The sequence below is a fragment of the Taeniopygia guttata genome, chromosome 2 (assembly GCF_048771995.1).
Source record: "Taeniopygia guttata chromosome 2, bTaeGut7.mat, whole genome shotgun sequence".
Classification (NCBI taxonomy): domain Eukaryota; kingdom Metazoa; phylum Chordata; class Aves; order Passeriformes; family Estrildidae; genus Taeniopygia; species Taeniopygia guttata.
The window spans coordinates 120,911,496-120,924,202 of record NC_133026.1 but is presented as its reverse complement, the minus strand read 5'-3'; the positions used below and the strand labels follow the sequence as shown (position 1 = coordinate 120,924,202).

The window sequence follows — 12,707 nt, the reverse complement described above, 5'->3', positions numbered from 1 at the left end:
ACTATACGGAAATTAAAGAAGAGCTAAAATTCAAGCTCAGTAAAGATGGAAAAGTAAGTACAGTGGGCACCACTGAAAATAAACATTTACCATGGCATAGTATAAATACATCATTGCTGTATACATTCTAAATATAGGGAAAGAGGTAAAGTAAATACCACAGTACAGTATGGGTATTTATTTACTTTTTAAAGGAATCCACTGTATTAAGACTAATGACACTGAGAAGGAAAAAAAAAGTAAAGATGAAACACAGAATGAGAAATGCCATGAGCAAATATGCCAGAAATACAGTCAAAAAGTAGAAATCACCTGCACGGCACATACACAGGAAAACAGAAATGTGCTCTTAAAAATTACTTCAAGAGACTGATCCTGACTTTAGTCTATCTAGGCTATTCCATTGAGCCAAATATAAGTGAATTATCCACATTTTTATAATTTATATTAGTAACAGTATTTTCAGAATAATATTTAATTTTATTTCCTTCTGGATTTTAATGATTGTAAGAATAAAGAGGATCTCCTTGGTATGCAACCTAAACCTCCTGCCCTGCCATGCTAGCTGATGTTTTGTTGTCGCACATAAAGAAATCTCTTTCTTTCCTGTAACTACTTTATTAACCAAATTTTATTAACAGATTAACCAAATTCAGCTGCTTCATTCCTTAAATCATCTCATAAATCACATATTCTGTCTTCATAATCAATCTTGTTAGTCTCTTTCATCCTCTCTAGAATGAGTAGACCATTCTTTAAAAATTACCAAAAATGGACATTTCCATTTCAGAAAAATTCCCATCAGTTTCACACATGGACAACTCCTTTTACAGATTGGTGCCCCACATTATTTTTTAAGTCAGTGCAACTCCTGTATCTTTATATCGCAATTTTACCTCTACATTTTATCCCTTGTACTTCACCAGTTTGATTTCTTCCTCATTCCATACCTTGCAGTTAAGCTTCATTAACTGCATTACTTCTACTTCTCAAGTGCTAATTTTGATCACATTCTTTAAAACAACCCCATCCTGTGCCCACATTTTATATATATATGAGTTTGTGTGTGTGTGTGTGTGTGTGTATACACTGCATTTTCAGGTGTACTCTTTGCTCACACAAGTCATAAGTGTTTAACCAAAACAGAAGAGGCTCTGACACCTTCAATCTTCCACCTGTTTAAAATGAGGTTCTGTCAATTTTCTCGCACAAAAACATCAGGGTAGAGAGTGTCAAGAACTTTCCAGAGTCAAAATATGGCACCTAATACTTCCCTAACTGTTGGGTCATTAAAAAAGTAAAATGGATTGGTTTGACATGAACAGCCATTGGCAGTTTTCATCAGTTTGCCTTTCAGTCATGCTTCAGTGAGGCAATTTCACCAGTACAAAGATGCTGAAGGAAGTCCATGAAAAATAATTATAATTAGTACATCTGAAAAGCAAATAACTTGCAGTCAACTGAGATGCTTACCTCCAGTCATTTGAGTCAGAAAAAAATGTGGTCCCCCCACAGCCTGAGGTCCCTTATGCAGCAGCAAACAATAACTCAGGCAAAAACACCAGGCAAAATTCCCTTGAAAATAAAAACCTAACAATACTAACTAGTATTGATATATTCTTTAAGCAAAAGAAAGAAGAGCTAAAACTGCTAAACTTTCATCTACCAAGAAAATTAAGAAAGGCATTTTCTGCTGGAAAACTACTACCTGGCTAGAAGTGAAATGTAAAGAACTTACATGTTACCATGGGGCAGACTGGAGTTTATAGAGCTTTAAACTGGGCAGAGATCCCTGAATAGACCTTGAGGTTTCAGCTACTCTTTTGGAAAAGAGTAAAAAGCAGGAAAACTGTGGCTTTTGCCTGGAAACAGGAAAGTGGTATAAGGCCAAAAATATTGTTCCCAAACACTGAAAAAATTGCACCAGTATTTAGAAGTATCTCCTTATTACAGCTTCATGTGTTTGAGCTCTTTATGTTGAAGATGTAAAACCAAGAATAGGAACCAGTAGACATGACTAATCACGTTTAATTCTCTGTGTACTCTAAGCATGTTAAAAAAAACGTACTGGAATATTCAGCTTTCCAAGGTGTTCTGAAATAGCGCATTTTCTTTCCTACTTTTTAAAAGGAGTGCATTGAGACTGTCTATTAGAACATGACTAAAAATCATCTATTCACTTCTATATTCTAACAGCAATGGAGGAGAAGCAACAGCATGAAAGATGATTTGATTTCTCTAGTTTGTCCATTGTCAAATTATGAATTGCATACATTCATTACAAATAGTATTCATGAATATTTATAGCTAATCACAACCTGACCAGAGCACAGGTCCTTACCTCAAATCCTAGTAGTGATTACCAGGTTAAACTCACTGTAACTGATTGCTTTCATACAGCGGTTTTAGACATGTTACACAATTTCCTGGACTTTGAACAGGAATTAGCTATGGTATCTCAAATATGTGTCAAACTAAATGCTTTTAAAAGATGACCACTGTGTTTTGACACAAGTGAATTGAACTTACTGCCAGAAAGCATCCATTGATCATATGTGACCTGGCTCTACTGTCAGAAATATTTTCAAATAAAAACTCAAAGAAAGATTGGAAAATGTACTAAATTAATCCCTGACTACTTGAAGATCCAACAGAGAATTCAGGACAAATCTATTGTGATATGTATCAGGCAAACAAAGTATGGATTTATCAGCCTCATTTTAAGAAACAGTTATCTTATTACATAATGAAGTGAAATTTGTCCATTTTTATATTACCAGAGGACAGTCTTTTGCTTGAATCACACTTTTCCTATGATAGTGACTCACACCAAATCTAAGGTTGATTATATTTACATAGAAAATGATAACTTCATATCTAGAATTTCACTGAAATAATGTTAAGAAATAAGTATCTTTCCTCAATAAAAAAGAAAAAACTTAGTTGAGGAAGATTCTGAGACAAATGTCATGAAGATGACAGGCAACGGGAGCTACTTTTATAAATTTAATTGATCCTTTCTGTGTTCGGTTCAAATTTTGTATTTAAGCTTAGATTCTGCTACTATTGATTAATATTTAATGATCCTCTTTATTCTGGGGACAAAAACGTTCTCTGACAGCAGAAATAAAAGATGAACAGTGTCTGTCCTGTGTTGCTAATTATTTTATTTTGGGAAGGCTCCCTTAAACTTTGAGACAGTGAGCCTTTTTGCTACTTTCCACTTTCAGTTTCTTTACTTGGAGTTGCTTAGTTGTTATTGGCATTGCATCAATAGAAGTCATACCACTTTTTTTCCTTGGCCACTTGACATCGCACAATCCTTTGCTAAAACTGCCAGGGAGAATAAGAGGGTAAGTCAACGTCACTGTGTCCTTTGATGCAGTCAGTAGCCTTTGAGCACAGGCAAAGGAGCTGAAGCACTTCCACCAATCTTTGAAGTGAAGCAGAAAAGTGGAAAACCAGAGGGAAAGAGGGCAGGTTCACTCTGAATAGAGTGTTCTGTTCTTGGCATCCAAAGTGCTCTTCAGCCACTTAGGCAATTCCACAAACCAAAGCCCTTGCTCAAAAGGAACAGGAATTGTTTTTAATCAAGCATTCCTGAAGAGTTTTGGCAAGATGGGTAAGATACACTAAACAGAGACATCAAAATGTTTTGTCAGAAAGGCCTAGGAAATTTAAAAGGGCACTTCAAAATAGAAAAATTCAACAAAACATGTATGTCCATTACAAGGTCTTCCTTTATGTTTCCTAATGCTGTTTCAATTCTCCTAGGAATACTGCAAAAAATAAAAAAACTTCATCTGGGAACTTAGAGATACACACAGAGAGGAGCTGCTACTCCCTGATTTAAACTGATTGTAGAACCTAAATACATCACAAAATAGCAATAAAATTTATTTTGATCGCTATTCAGTCACTACGATGCTATGAAAAATCTTTTACGATCACTCAAGAGCTCTATCCACTAGTGGGTTGATATAGTCCAAAGTCCAATGGTTTCTATTTAATTATAACAGAAGATTGCCTACAGGAAAATTTTAAAAATCTAAATAAGCAATATTTTAAAATTTTTTTCTTTTAAAGTCTTCCTGAAGCTACTGAAATGGAGAGGCAAATCTTCGAGCTTCCCAAAATATAAGGCCCTTCATAGAAGTTATGAATTAGTCATGGTTTGGAAAGGAATTATATAGTATTAGCTCTTTCAACACATCACTAGCAAGGTTTTCAAATTAATAACTTCAGCAGTATTATACCAAAATAAGAAAAAATATTTCTTTTTTTCCCCTTAGTGAACAAAATACGGGCGCAACACTGCTGCCAGATAAACATCCAGAATTTTCCTGAAGAAGCACACAGCTATACACAAAATATGTACAGCTATACACAAATAAATATTCTAATCTGAACTGTTTAAAAAGCACCTCTAGAACGTTGTAGTTTCCTCAAAAGTCTTCTGAAGTTAAACTTTTAAAGAAGCAAGTTATGGGCTTTGCAATGACATCCCTGGTATTTATTGGCAGGATCTGGTCAAAAGACCAGAGACAGCAAAGTAAGCAAAGACTTCCTTGCCCTATAAGACACTGGTGTCTCCAATTACAGTAATTACAAAATGCAGTGCATGGCTCGGGGCCAAGAAATACCAGGCTGAAATGCTCTGCTATCTATCAAGCTGAAACCTGAATACTCTTAAGTACAGCAAAGGTGCATGCATGGCATGAGGATCTCACATTAATCATTTGACTTCTTTGTTTGGGAAAATATGTATGAAGTCCAGGAATGAATACTGAAAGAATGGTTTAAAATAGAGTGAATATAAATTCATTAACCAAAATTACTTTTGTGAATATTATTCCTGATGAATGATTTTATTTTGCAAGCTACAACTGTTAGGAATATAGAGGAATTAACAACTTCCACTATCCAAAAAATAATGACTATTTTTATAGTCTTGACTGCAATAATCATGAAGGAAATCAATTTTCATTAATATACTCAGATTTACTAAGGTGCAAGGTTACCAATGAAGTTACTGGGGGACAAGTTTTTCCAATTTCAGTTCATGATACACAACTAATGCTTCCAGAAAAAAAAATAAAAATATTAGGAGTTCAGGAAGTTTTTTAACTTTTATTAAGCCTTTAAAATTTAGTAAGATTTGATTAAGATGCAGCAAACCCTTTCTAACTGAATAAGAGGACTACGTCTCATGAATCCACAACAAACCACATTGACAAGTATATGACAAATCATGATGGTTCCCATTTTTTCCTTACAGGATAGGCCTTTGGCAAGAGAGGCTGGGCAGGCACAGGCAGCTCCAGCCCAGCAGAGGACCAGGCAAGGACACCTGAGCAGCTGCAGAGCAGCAGAGCCGCAGCCCCCCTGCTCTGGTCAGACTGAACGGTGCCAGCAGCTCTTGGCCACAGCTCCCAGTATGTCTCTTCCTGTGGATGTACCCCAAGTGCACACATGGTGTGAAGGCCACACTGGTGGCAACAGCCCGGGGGGACATGCTGAAAGCATGACACAGTGCTCTAAGCTCGGTTCAGGTGCTTTAGAAGGGGAGCAGGGAAACCTCATTCCTCTCTCCTCTCTTTCCAGTGCTGGTAAATTCACGTACGTAACAAAAAGAAAATGTTCCTTCCATCCTTCTTTAAAAAGAAGCAATCCAGATAAAAAAATATGCAACATGCATTTGCCATGCATCTTTATAACACACTGTTCATCATAACCTCAAAAAAAGAATTTTCTTTTTCTATTTAAATCATAATGTCAACAACCCAAAAATTCTCTCAGCTTTGAAGGAGGAGGTCTAGGAAAGAATGATCTAACATGTAGTCATAAGGTCATATAAGGCCACTGCAGAGGAGTTTAATGAATTTTTGCAATACTGTTCCCTACAGAGGAGCTTATGTACATTCTCACACCACAATTCTTCCATACAGAAAAAGAAAGAGAAGGTGAGGTGGAGGATCCAAATCAGCCTTAAGAAACAAAATCCAAAACTGAAAATACTGACAGCAACAAATTGCCGGGACCAAACAATATCCTTCAAAAACCTGGAAGAACTTGCTCATTAAACTTCTAATTGCTGTGCAGTACACGATCTCTCTTGTTACCACATTAACAAAAACCAGCACATGGTCGATAATGTTTTTAAAAGCTTCTAGAAGATCCTGAGAAACCACAGACTAAAATCCAACTTCCACTGGCCTGATTTTATAGGGTAAGTTAAAAAAATATGAAATACATAGACAATTACTCGCACATATATTGCACCTTGAAGGTGTCAACATGTGTAAAAGGGTTAAGCACAGTTAAGTTTTCCACAGTGTTCCTAAGTTACTTAAAAATTAACAAACAAATAAAATTAAGCTATCATAAGGTAAAGGAAGAAGTGATAAATGACAGCAAAGGGAGTTAAGAATACAAAATCATTTTTCAGATTCCTTGCAAGATGTGTCCATGGTCTCTGGAGCACACCTTCTCCACAATAGCCCAAGAAAAGAGAATGTAATAGAGTATTCAGTATTTAAGATAGGTAAAAACAAGATAGGAAAAAATAAAAGATAAAGACAGGACACTCCTTAATGCTACGTGATTGGAAGACAAAATTATTTATAGCATTCAAAGCGAATGAATACAAAGTAATAAGAACATTGCTGGACATAAAAGCCAGCTATATATACACAGTAGTGTAGTAAATGACCTCATAGCACATTAGAAAGATGTTGAAGTCATTGTGAATAACCCTATGAAACATGTCAGCTGTAGGACACTAGGTCAAAAAGTAAAAGAATGTTAGAAACTATTGGGGAGAGAAGAATATAAATACAACTATAACAATTTGCAGTATGCCATAACTATCCACAGTTTGGTTTGTCCCCTTTACATTAAAAGGAAAATAGAGGAACCGTAGCAAAATGGAACAGCTTTTCAGACAAAACAGTTTTCAAGTGAAGGAATTAGAATTCTTCAGCTGAAAGCCTTGTGATCACTGAGGAACTAATTATTTCTCACAATAAAGAAAAACAAGGAATCAAAGAGAAGGCCAAGTTTAAAGGAAAACAAATATACTTTTTCACCCACTGCATAATTAAATTTATAGAGCTCTGCAAATTGATGCCGTAGATTCAAACAATATAAGTGGACTCAGAAGCTTTCAGATTCATAAAGAAAATTCCATGTGAGAATATTCCATCTGATGCATAAAGTACAACAGCAGACTGAGGAAGTCCCTAAGCTGCTGTTTGCTGGAAGCTGGGTGCTTCATTGCAGAAGTTTCTCTTTTCACATGCTTTATTCTTATCCTCTTATCTTAGGAATCCATTACTGCTCACCACCAGAGACACAGTACTTGGGAAGATGAACTTTTCATCCGGTAAGTTCAGCCAGAGAGCCATGAGAACACTTTGTTCATTAGACCTTGCTACTGTGAATCTTACTGCACTGTAACTTTAGGTCTCTGAACTATGACAGCCCAGTAATGTTTGCTTTTTCAAAGCACATGGAAAGATGTACAGCTCAGTAATGCAACTTTTTCATTTTCCTTGGGGTTTTTGGGTTTGGTTTTGTTTGTTTGTTTGTTTGTTTTGGTTTTGTTTGTTTGTTTTTTCTGGGATTTTTGTTTGTTTTTAATAGAACCAGATCTTACGCTGCAGACCTTCTCTCAAAGGTAAGCCTGGACTCTAAGTGAATTATAAAACCAATACTCCTACACCATGTGGTTCTCCATCCCACCCATTCCTTAGTATGTATTCCAATGCTCTTTTATCAGCACTGGTACTCATCTGATTCTGCCACACAGGGAGGTAGTGTCATGACTCAGAATGAAAAAAAAAAATAAATTACATTTTTTAAAAATAAAATCTGATTCTTTAAGTACTTGAATCAGTTCTCATCATCAACTCAGGAGTGTTCCATTGGCAGGAGCAGGACAGAGGCACTTCAGCCAGAGCTGCTTTTTAGTCTGGAACATCTTAGGTAACCCAACAGTGCAGTGAAAGCATGCAGCCCCCACATACTTCTCCCAGCTCCAAGCACTCTTAGACATCATAAACCTGTCAACTATATCACAGATTTATAGAGATACAGGTTTATCAGGGAGGCACCTGGACCTTGCTCATCTCCATTCAGGTTCAGTGAGACATAAAACTTCACTCCCCCAAGCAGAACTAGCTCTATTCATGAGGATATACTGATACAAAGGGCAGTTTACAGGGACATGACTGTGCCAATAGCAGGAGATCTGTTTGCCTATATTAATAAATCCTGTTTGTCTATATTAATAAATCAAAAGTAGACAAAAATATTTCAGCTGCACTCATCTATCTCACGAAACATCAGGCAAGCATTTAGATGGATGGTTTCCCTTTTCTGGAGCACTAATAATTATCTTTGTTAAGCACTGAAAGGAAAATCTCTGAGTACCATAAAAATAAAGGTGCAAACAATCAGCAGTTCTGTCCTTTCCTTGTTCTGTTCAAGCAGCATGTGGTTCCCACTGTCTTCTAAATCCTCCTCTCTCCATTCCCAACACCGACTCCCACCTGCTTCCTCCAAATACACTCTTCCTCCCCACTTACTAACAGGTTTAGATTTTCCAAATAGCCTCTTAGCAAAGGTCTGTGCTCTTCACCTCCTTCCATAAACTTCTGATCCAAATCACAGTCACAAGTCTTAGCTTAACCATATATATTTCTCAAATGCTCTTTCTCTCCACCACAATGATTTCTCAACACCTTCTGGATCACTCAGGCTCTCTCCACACCCTTCTCATGGGTCCCTATCCCTCCACAGTATCTATCCCTCTGCCCACACACTTTACACAGACTCTTTGCCTTCACAGATCTCAAACCTTTGCCTATCCTAATCCCTCATTCTTTTGGATATTACACCAACATTGAATCCCACCCTCTTGAAAGCTGCTGCCTTGTTCTGAGTAACATCCTTGATGTTAAAATTGGGTAATTGCTTTTCCATGCTACTTGTACTCTCTGGCTCAGGCATCATTGGAAAGCACAGAAAAAACAACAAAACCAAAAAAAAATTGTTCCAGATGTAGACCTAACACAGAGTCGAAGCCCAAGTGTGTGCAGTGCTGGAGGAATCTTTGAATAAAGCTGTCAAAAAACCTTACTTGTGTGAGCATATCCAAATTCTCCTTTCCAAGATATATAAGACAGGCAAATGTAGTATGGCATTAGGAATGGAAAAAAGCGCATAACTATAAATCACCTACATTTTCACAGAAGCCCACGAAAAAGGCTTGCAGTATTTTAACAAGGGAAAGCAACAGTTGTCCCAATTATTCTTTTACAAAAAAGCTTAATAGCTTGTTCTTGAGCTTTCCAGAAGAAAGTAAACCTGAGTGACTGGGAACAAAATGTTAACCTCTGTTGTAGCAAAGTGTGAAGAAGTCACAACAGGAAACAAAATTTACAAATATGTGCAGACAATTGTGACAGAGCAGGTTAAAGGCGTTTCAGGTATTATCATTTTTTGGAGATGATATGTGGCAATACATCCTGTGATTCCATGAACTAATTCTCTGATGGCTCTTAGTCTAATACAATAACACTCACATAGGTAAACTTAAGTTAAACTGCCTTTAATGAGGGATGGACTAGAGAACCTTTAAAAGTCCCCTCCAACCCAAACCATCCTATAGTTGTACTGATGGTTTAAGCAAGCATGGTTTCTCCAGGAACCTATATGCTCAGTTCAAACAGATGTCCAACCTGAAAGACATCACTCCAGTCTAGGAAAGATATTTTGATCTGGAAATGTGTTAATATAAACCTCTGTCATGGAAAGTGTCAAGAAACCTGTACAATGTTTGATATAAACGACTCAACCTACACCAAAACTCTTTCTCTGTTGCATGAACCAGAGAAAGATAAGCCAACAATATACCATGCGGACACAGGAAAAAAGTGCAGGAAAAAGAAAAGTTGCCCATTTTTGTCAAACCTCTAGACTTCTTAAAAGCTCTAATGTCCTGATTTCATCTACTTAGCAAGAAGAGACAGAATTAGCCTTGAACTATGGCATAAAAACAAAGTTCAGAAACATGTGACTTAATGCCACTAATAATAATCTAAATATAGAGGCATCTTAATGAAAAATAATAAACAGGAATTACATTATTAATTTGAACACAGAAATATACAGCACTCCAGTAACATGTGCCAACTTAAATAGTAGACTTTCTTGTTGTAAAACCTTCATTTTGCTCAGAAATTCCATCCTGGAAGCATGGGAAAGAAAACATACATGCTATCTTGAAATTTCATAGTTCAGTACTCTTCTCAGATGGTAACTTTTTAGGCCACAATTACAATCACCTTTATTGAGTACTACAATTTTGGAAACTGGCCCCTAAAACTGAAGAAGTCATTTAAATTTAGGAGAGCTATACAAGATTAAACACATTAATGTAAGTAGAGCATGACACTTGTTCCACAAACAGGCATTTTTATCTCACAGTTCATACCTGTACAAAAAAAAAAAAAGACAAACAAGTCACAAGTTCTTTAAATAAGAAAACAAGCAAGCTAAGACTGAAAGTATGCTGTTTTATAAAGTGATAGCAACTATTCTAAGAACATTTTTTTCTGCATGTCACTATCCGTTTTTCCTTACCATATATTCCATATTGGAAGCTGGTGGATACACCTGACCCCGTAATTTATTATGAAGATCCAAGATACTTTGCATATCACTGTCTGTGATAGCCCTTTTCCCTCTCTGCTTGGCGATCCACCACTCACCATCTTCATCCATGTACTTTTCCAAAAGTTCCTCTAAGAGCGTGGCATTGGGAAGAACCATTGCAGAAACTGCTTGAGCTATGAATAGCAAGGTAGTTACTCTGAGCCATTCCTGTACTACATACTTCATGATGAATGATCTCAAAATGCTCAGGAGTTAACTCCAAGACAAAGTCTCTCTTCCAGGTTTGCTGTCTGTAAATGCATAAGAGAGAGTAATGTAATTTGTAAACTGAAGGACTGGCCTGTATGGACTTATTAAGCAACAAAATATCTAGTTCATACAGATTTTGTAACTGTTGTTCTAGGGGGAGAAAGCAGGATGCTGCATTTTTTACTCTAAAAGTGCACACTGTTGATTTGGGAAGATAGCTTATCTTCAGCCTTATGAACTTCAGTTTGTTCAAGTGGGTTTATATATTACATTGACAAGCACATTTCAGCGCCTGCATGCAAAAAGCATGCTTTTCATATCTACTTAAAAGGAGCCAGACATCAATGAAGATTAGACTGTAGATAAGATCTCCCAGTACTGAAACTTAACAAAAGAAGGTTAAAGGCTTCCAGTCATTGCCAAAGTGTAAACTGAAATCCACAATTAACTTGATACAAAGTATGCCCTCTTAGTGCATTTCAAAATATGACCTTGATTACAGCTTTTGTTTTACGATTTCCACGATTTCCAAAACCCTAATGAAGCTAAATGTGTTCAACGGACACGAAAACAGGGGAGACGGCGTTTTTCTAGTCACTAAGCAAAGGAAAGCACTGAAAACTCTCAGAAAGAGTAGCACCGCTCCCAAGAATGCCATATTCCAACAACGGCTACTACACGACTGAGTGCTTCAGGCAGGAAAGCCGAGGTGGCTCCTCACCCTGGGAGAGCACGCGGGAATCCCGCCACCCGGACCCAGCCCGTGGGAGGGAAACACAAAGAGGCGCACGGGCAGAGCGAGCCGAGCGCTCCCCAGCGCCGCCGCCCGCGCCCGGCCCCGCTCTCCGTGCGGCAGCCGACCCGACCGCCGGGCCTGCCGCCGCCGCCCGTCCTCCCGCGGCCGCGGGGAGGATGCTGCGGGGAGGATGCTGGCCCCGCCAGTGCCCTTACCCCTCCGGCGGCGGCTGCCCGCTCTCCCCGCAGCCAGCTTCGCTCCGCCGCCCGCCTCCTCTCGCCACGCCCGCGCCGGGCCGGGGGCCGCGGGCACGGCCTCGCCCCGCTGGCTGTGGCGGAGCAGCGCTGCGAGCGGCGCGGCGGCGCGGACGTGTCCAGCAGCGGAGCCGCCGCCGCAGCCTCCCCCGCCCGCCTCCGGGTCGCCACCACCGCCCCGAGTCGCTCCACGCTTCTCCCCACGGCTCCCGCCCCGCCGGGCATTTATCGCAGGCGGCGGTGACGTGCGGCGGACACCCCTCCCCGGCATCCCGCGGGGCGGGACGGCCGCGCTCCGCGCTCCGGGCACCGCGCCCGCCCCTGGCCCCGGCCCCCGCACCCTCGCCCGGCACCGCCGTCGGCACCCGGGGGCGGCGGAACCGCAACAGCTCCCGGGGCGATACCTGGAATCCGGCGAGCAGCGAGGGCTGGCTGGCACCGCAGCCTCGAGAGAAGCTGGCCGCGGTCCTGCAAAAGCTATCGCCAAGAAAAGTCGAGGGGGGCCCCGTCCCCAGCCGCCTCCATCCTTGGCAGCAGGCAAGAGGATGCTAAGCCGGCCTGCTCCTGCTGGGACACAGGAAAGAGTAAAAGCTGTGAGCTCCGCAAAAGTCCTGAGCATGTGAATATGCCTGGAGGTATCGGGACAGGAATTTTATTGTGGATTCAATACAGACACATGAGACTTCTCTTCACAAAGTAGAATTTAAAAGTTTGTAACCGCTCATTCTGTGCCAAGCAAGAATAGGCATCAGATACATACTTTTTGTTGTATTGAAGTCTTCTAGACT

At 39.6% G+C, this 12,707-nt stretch overlaps 1 protein-coding gene across 3 annotated transcripts in view; it reads right to left on the bottom strand.

Annotated features, from left to right (window-relative positions):
• Positions 1–12,466, bottom strand: part of CRISPLD1 (cysteine rich secretory protein LCCL domain containing 1) — a 38,391-nt gene extending 25,925 nt beyond the window's left edge. The window contains exons 1-2 of one of the 3 annotated variants that reach the window (XM_072924770.1): positions 12,324–12,466; positions 10,648–10,970 (exon numbers count right to left, since the gene is read on the bottom strand). In XM_072924770.1, coding sequence (XP_072780871.1) covers positions 10,648–10,905 — 258 coding nt within the window. In that variant the 5' untranslated portion in view covers positions 10,906–10,970; positions 12,324–12,466. Of the gene's footprint in view, positions 1–10,647; positions 10,971–11,880; positions 12,108–12,323 lie in introns of those variants that run through there. The other 2 variants (XM_002199389.6, XM_030266344.4) reach the window with 2 other exon arrangements.
• Between the last annotated feature and the right edge of the window lie 241 nt (positions 12,467–12,707).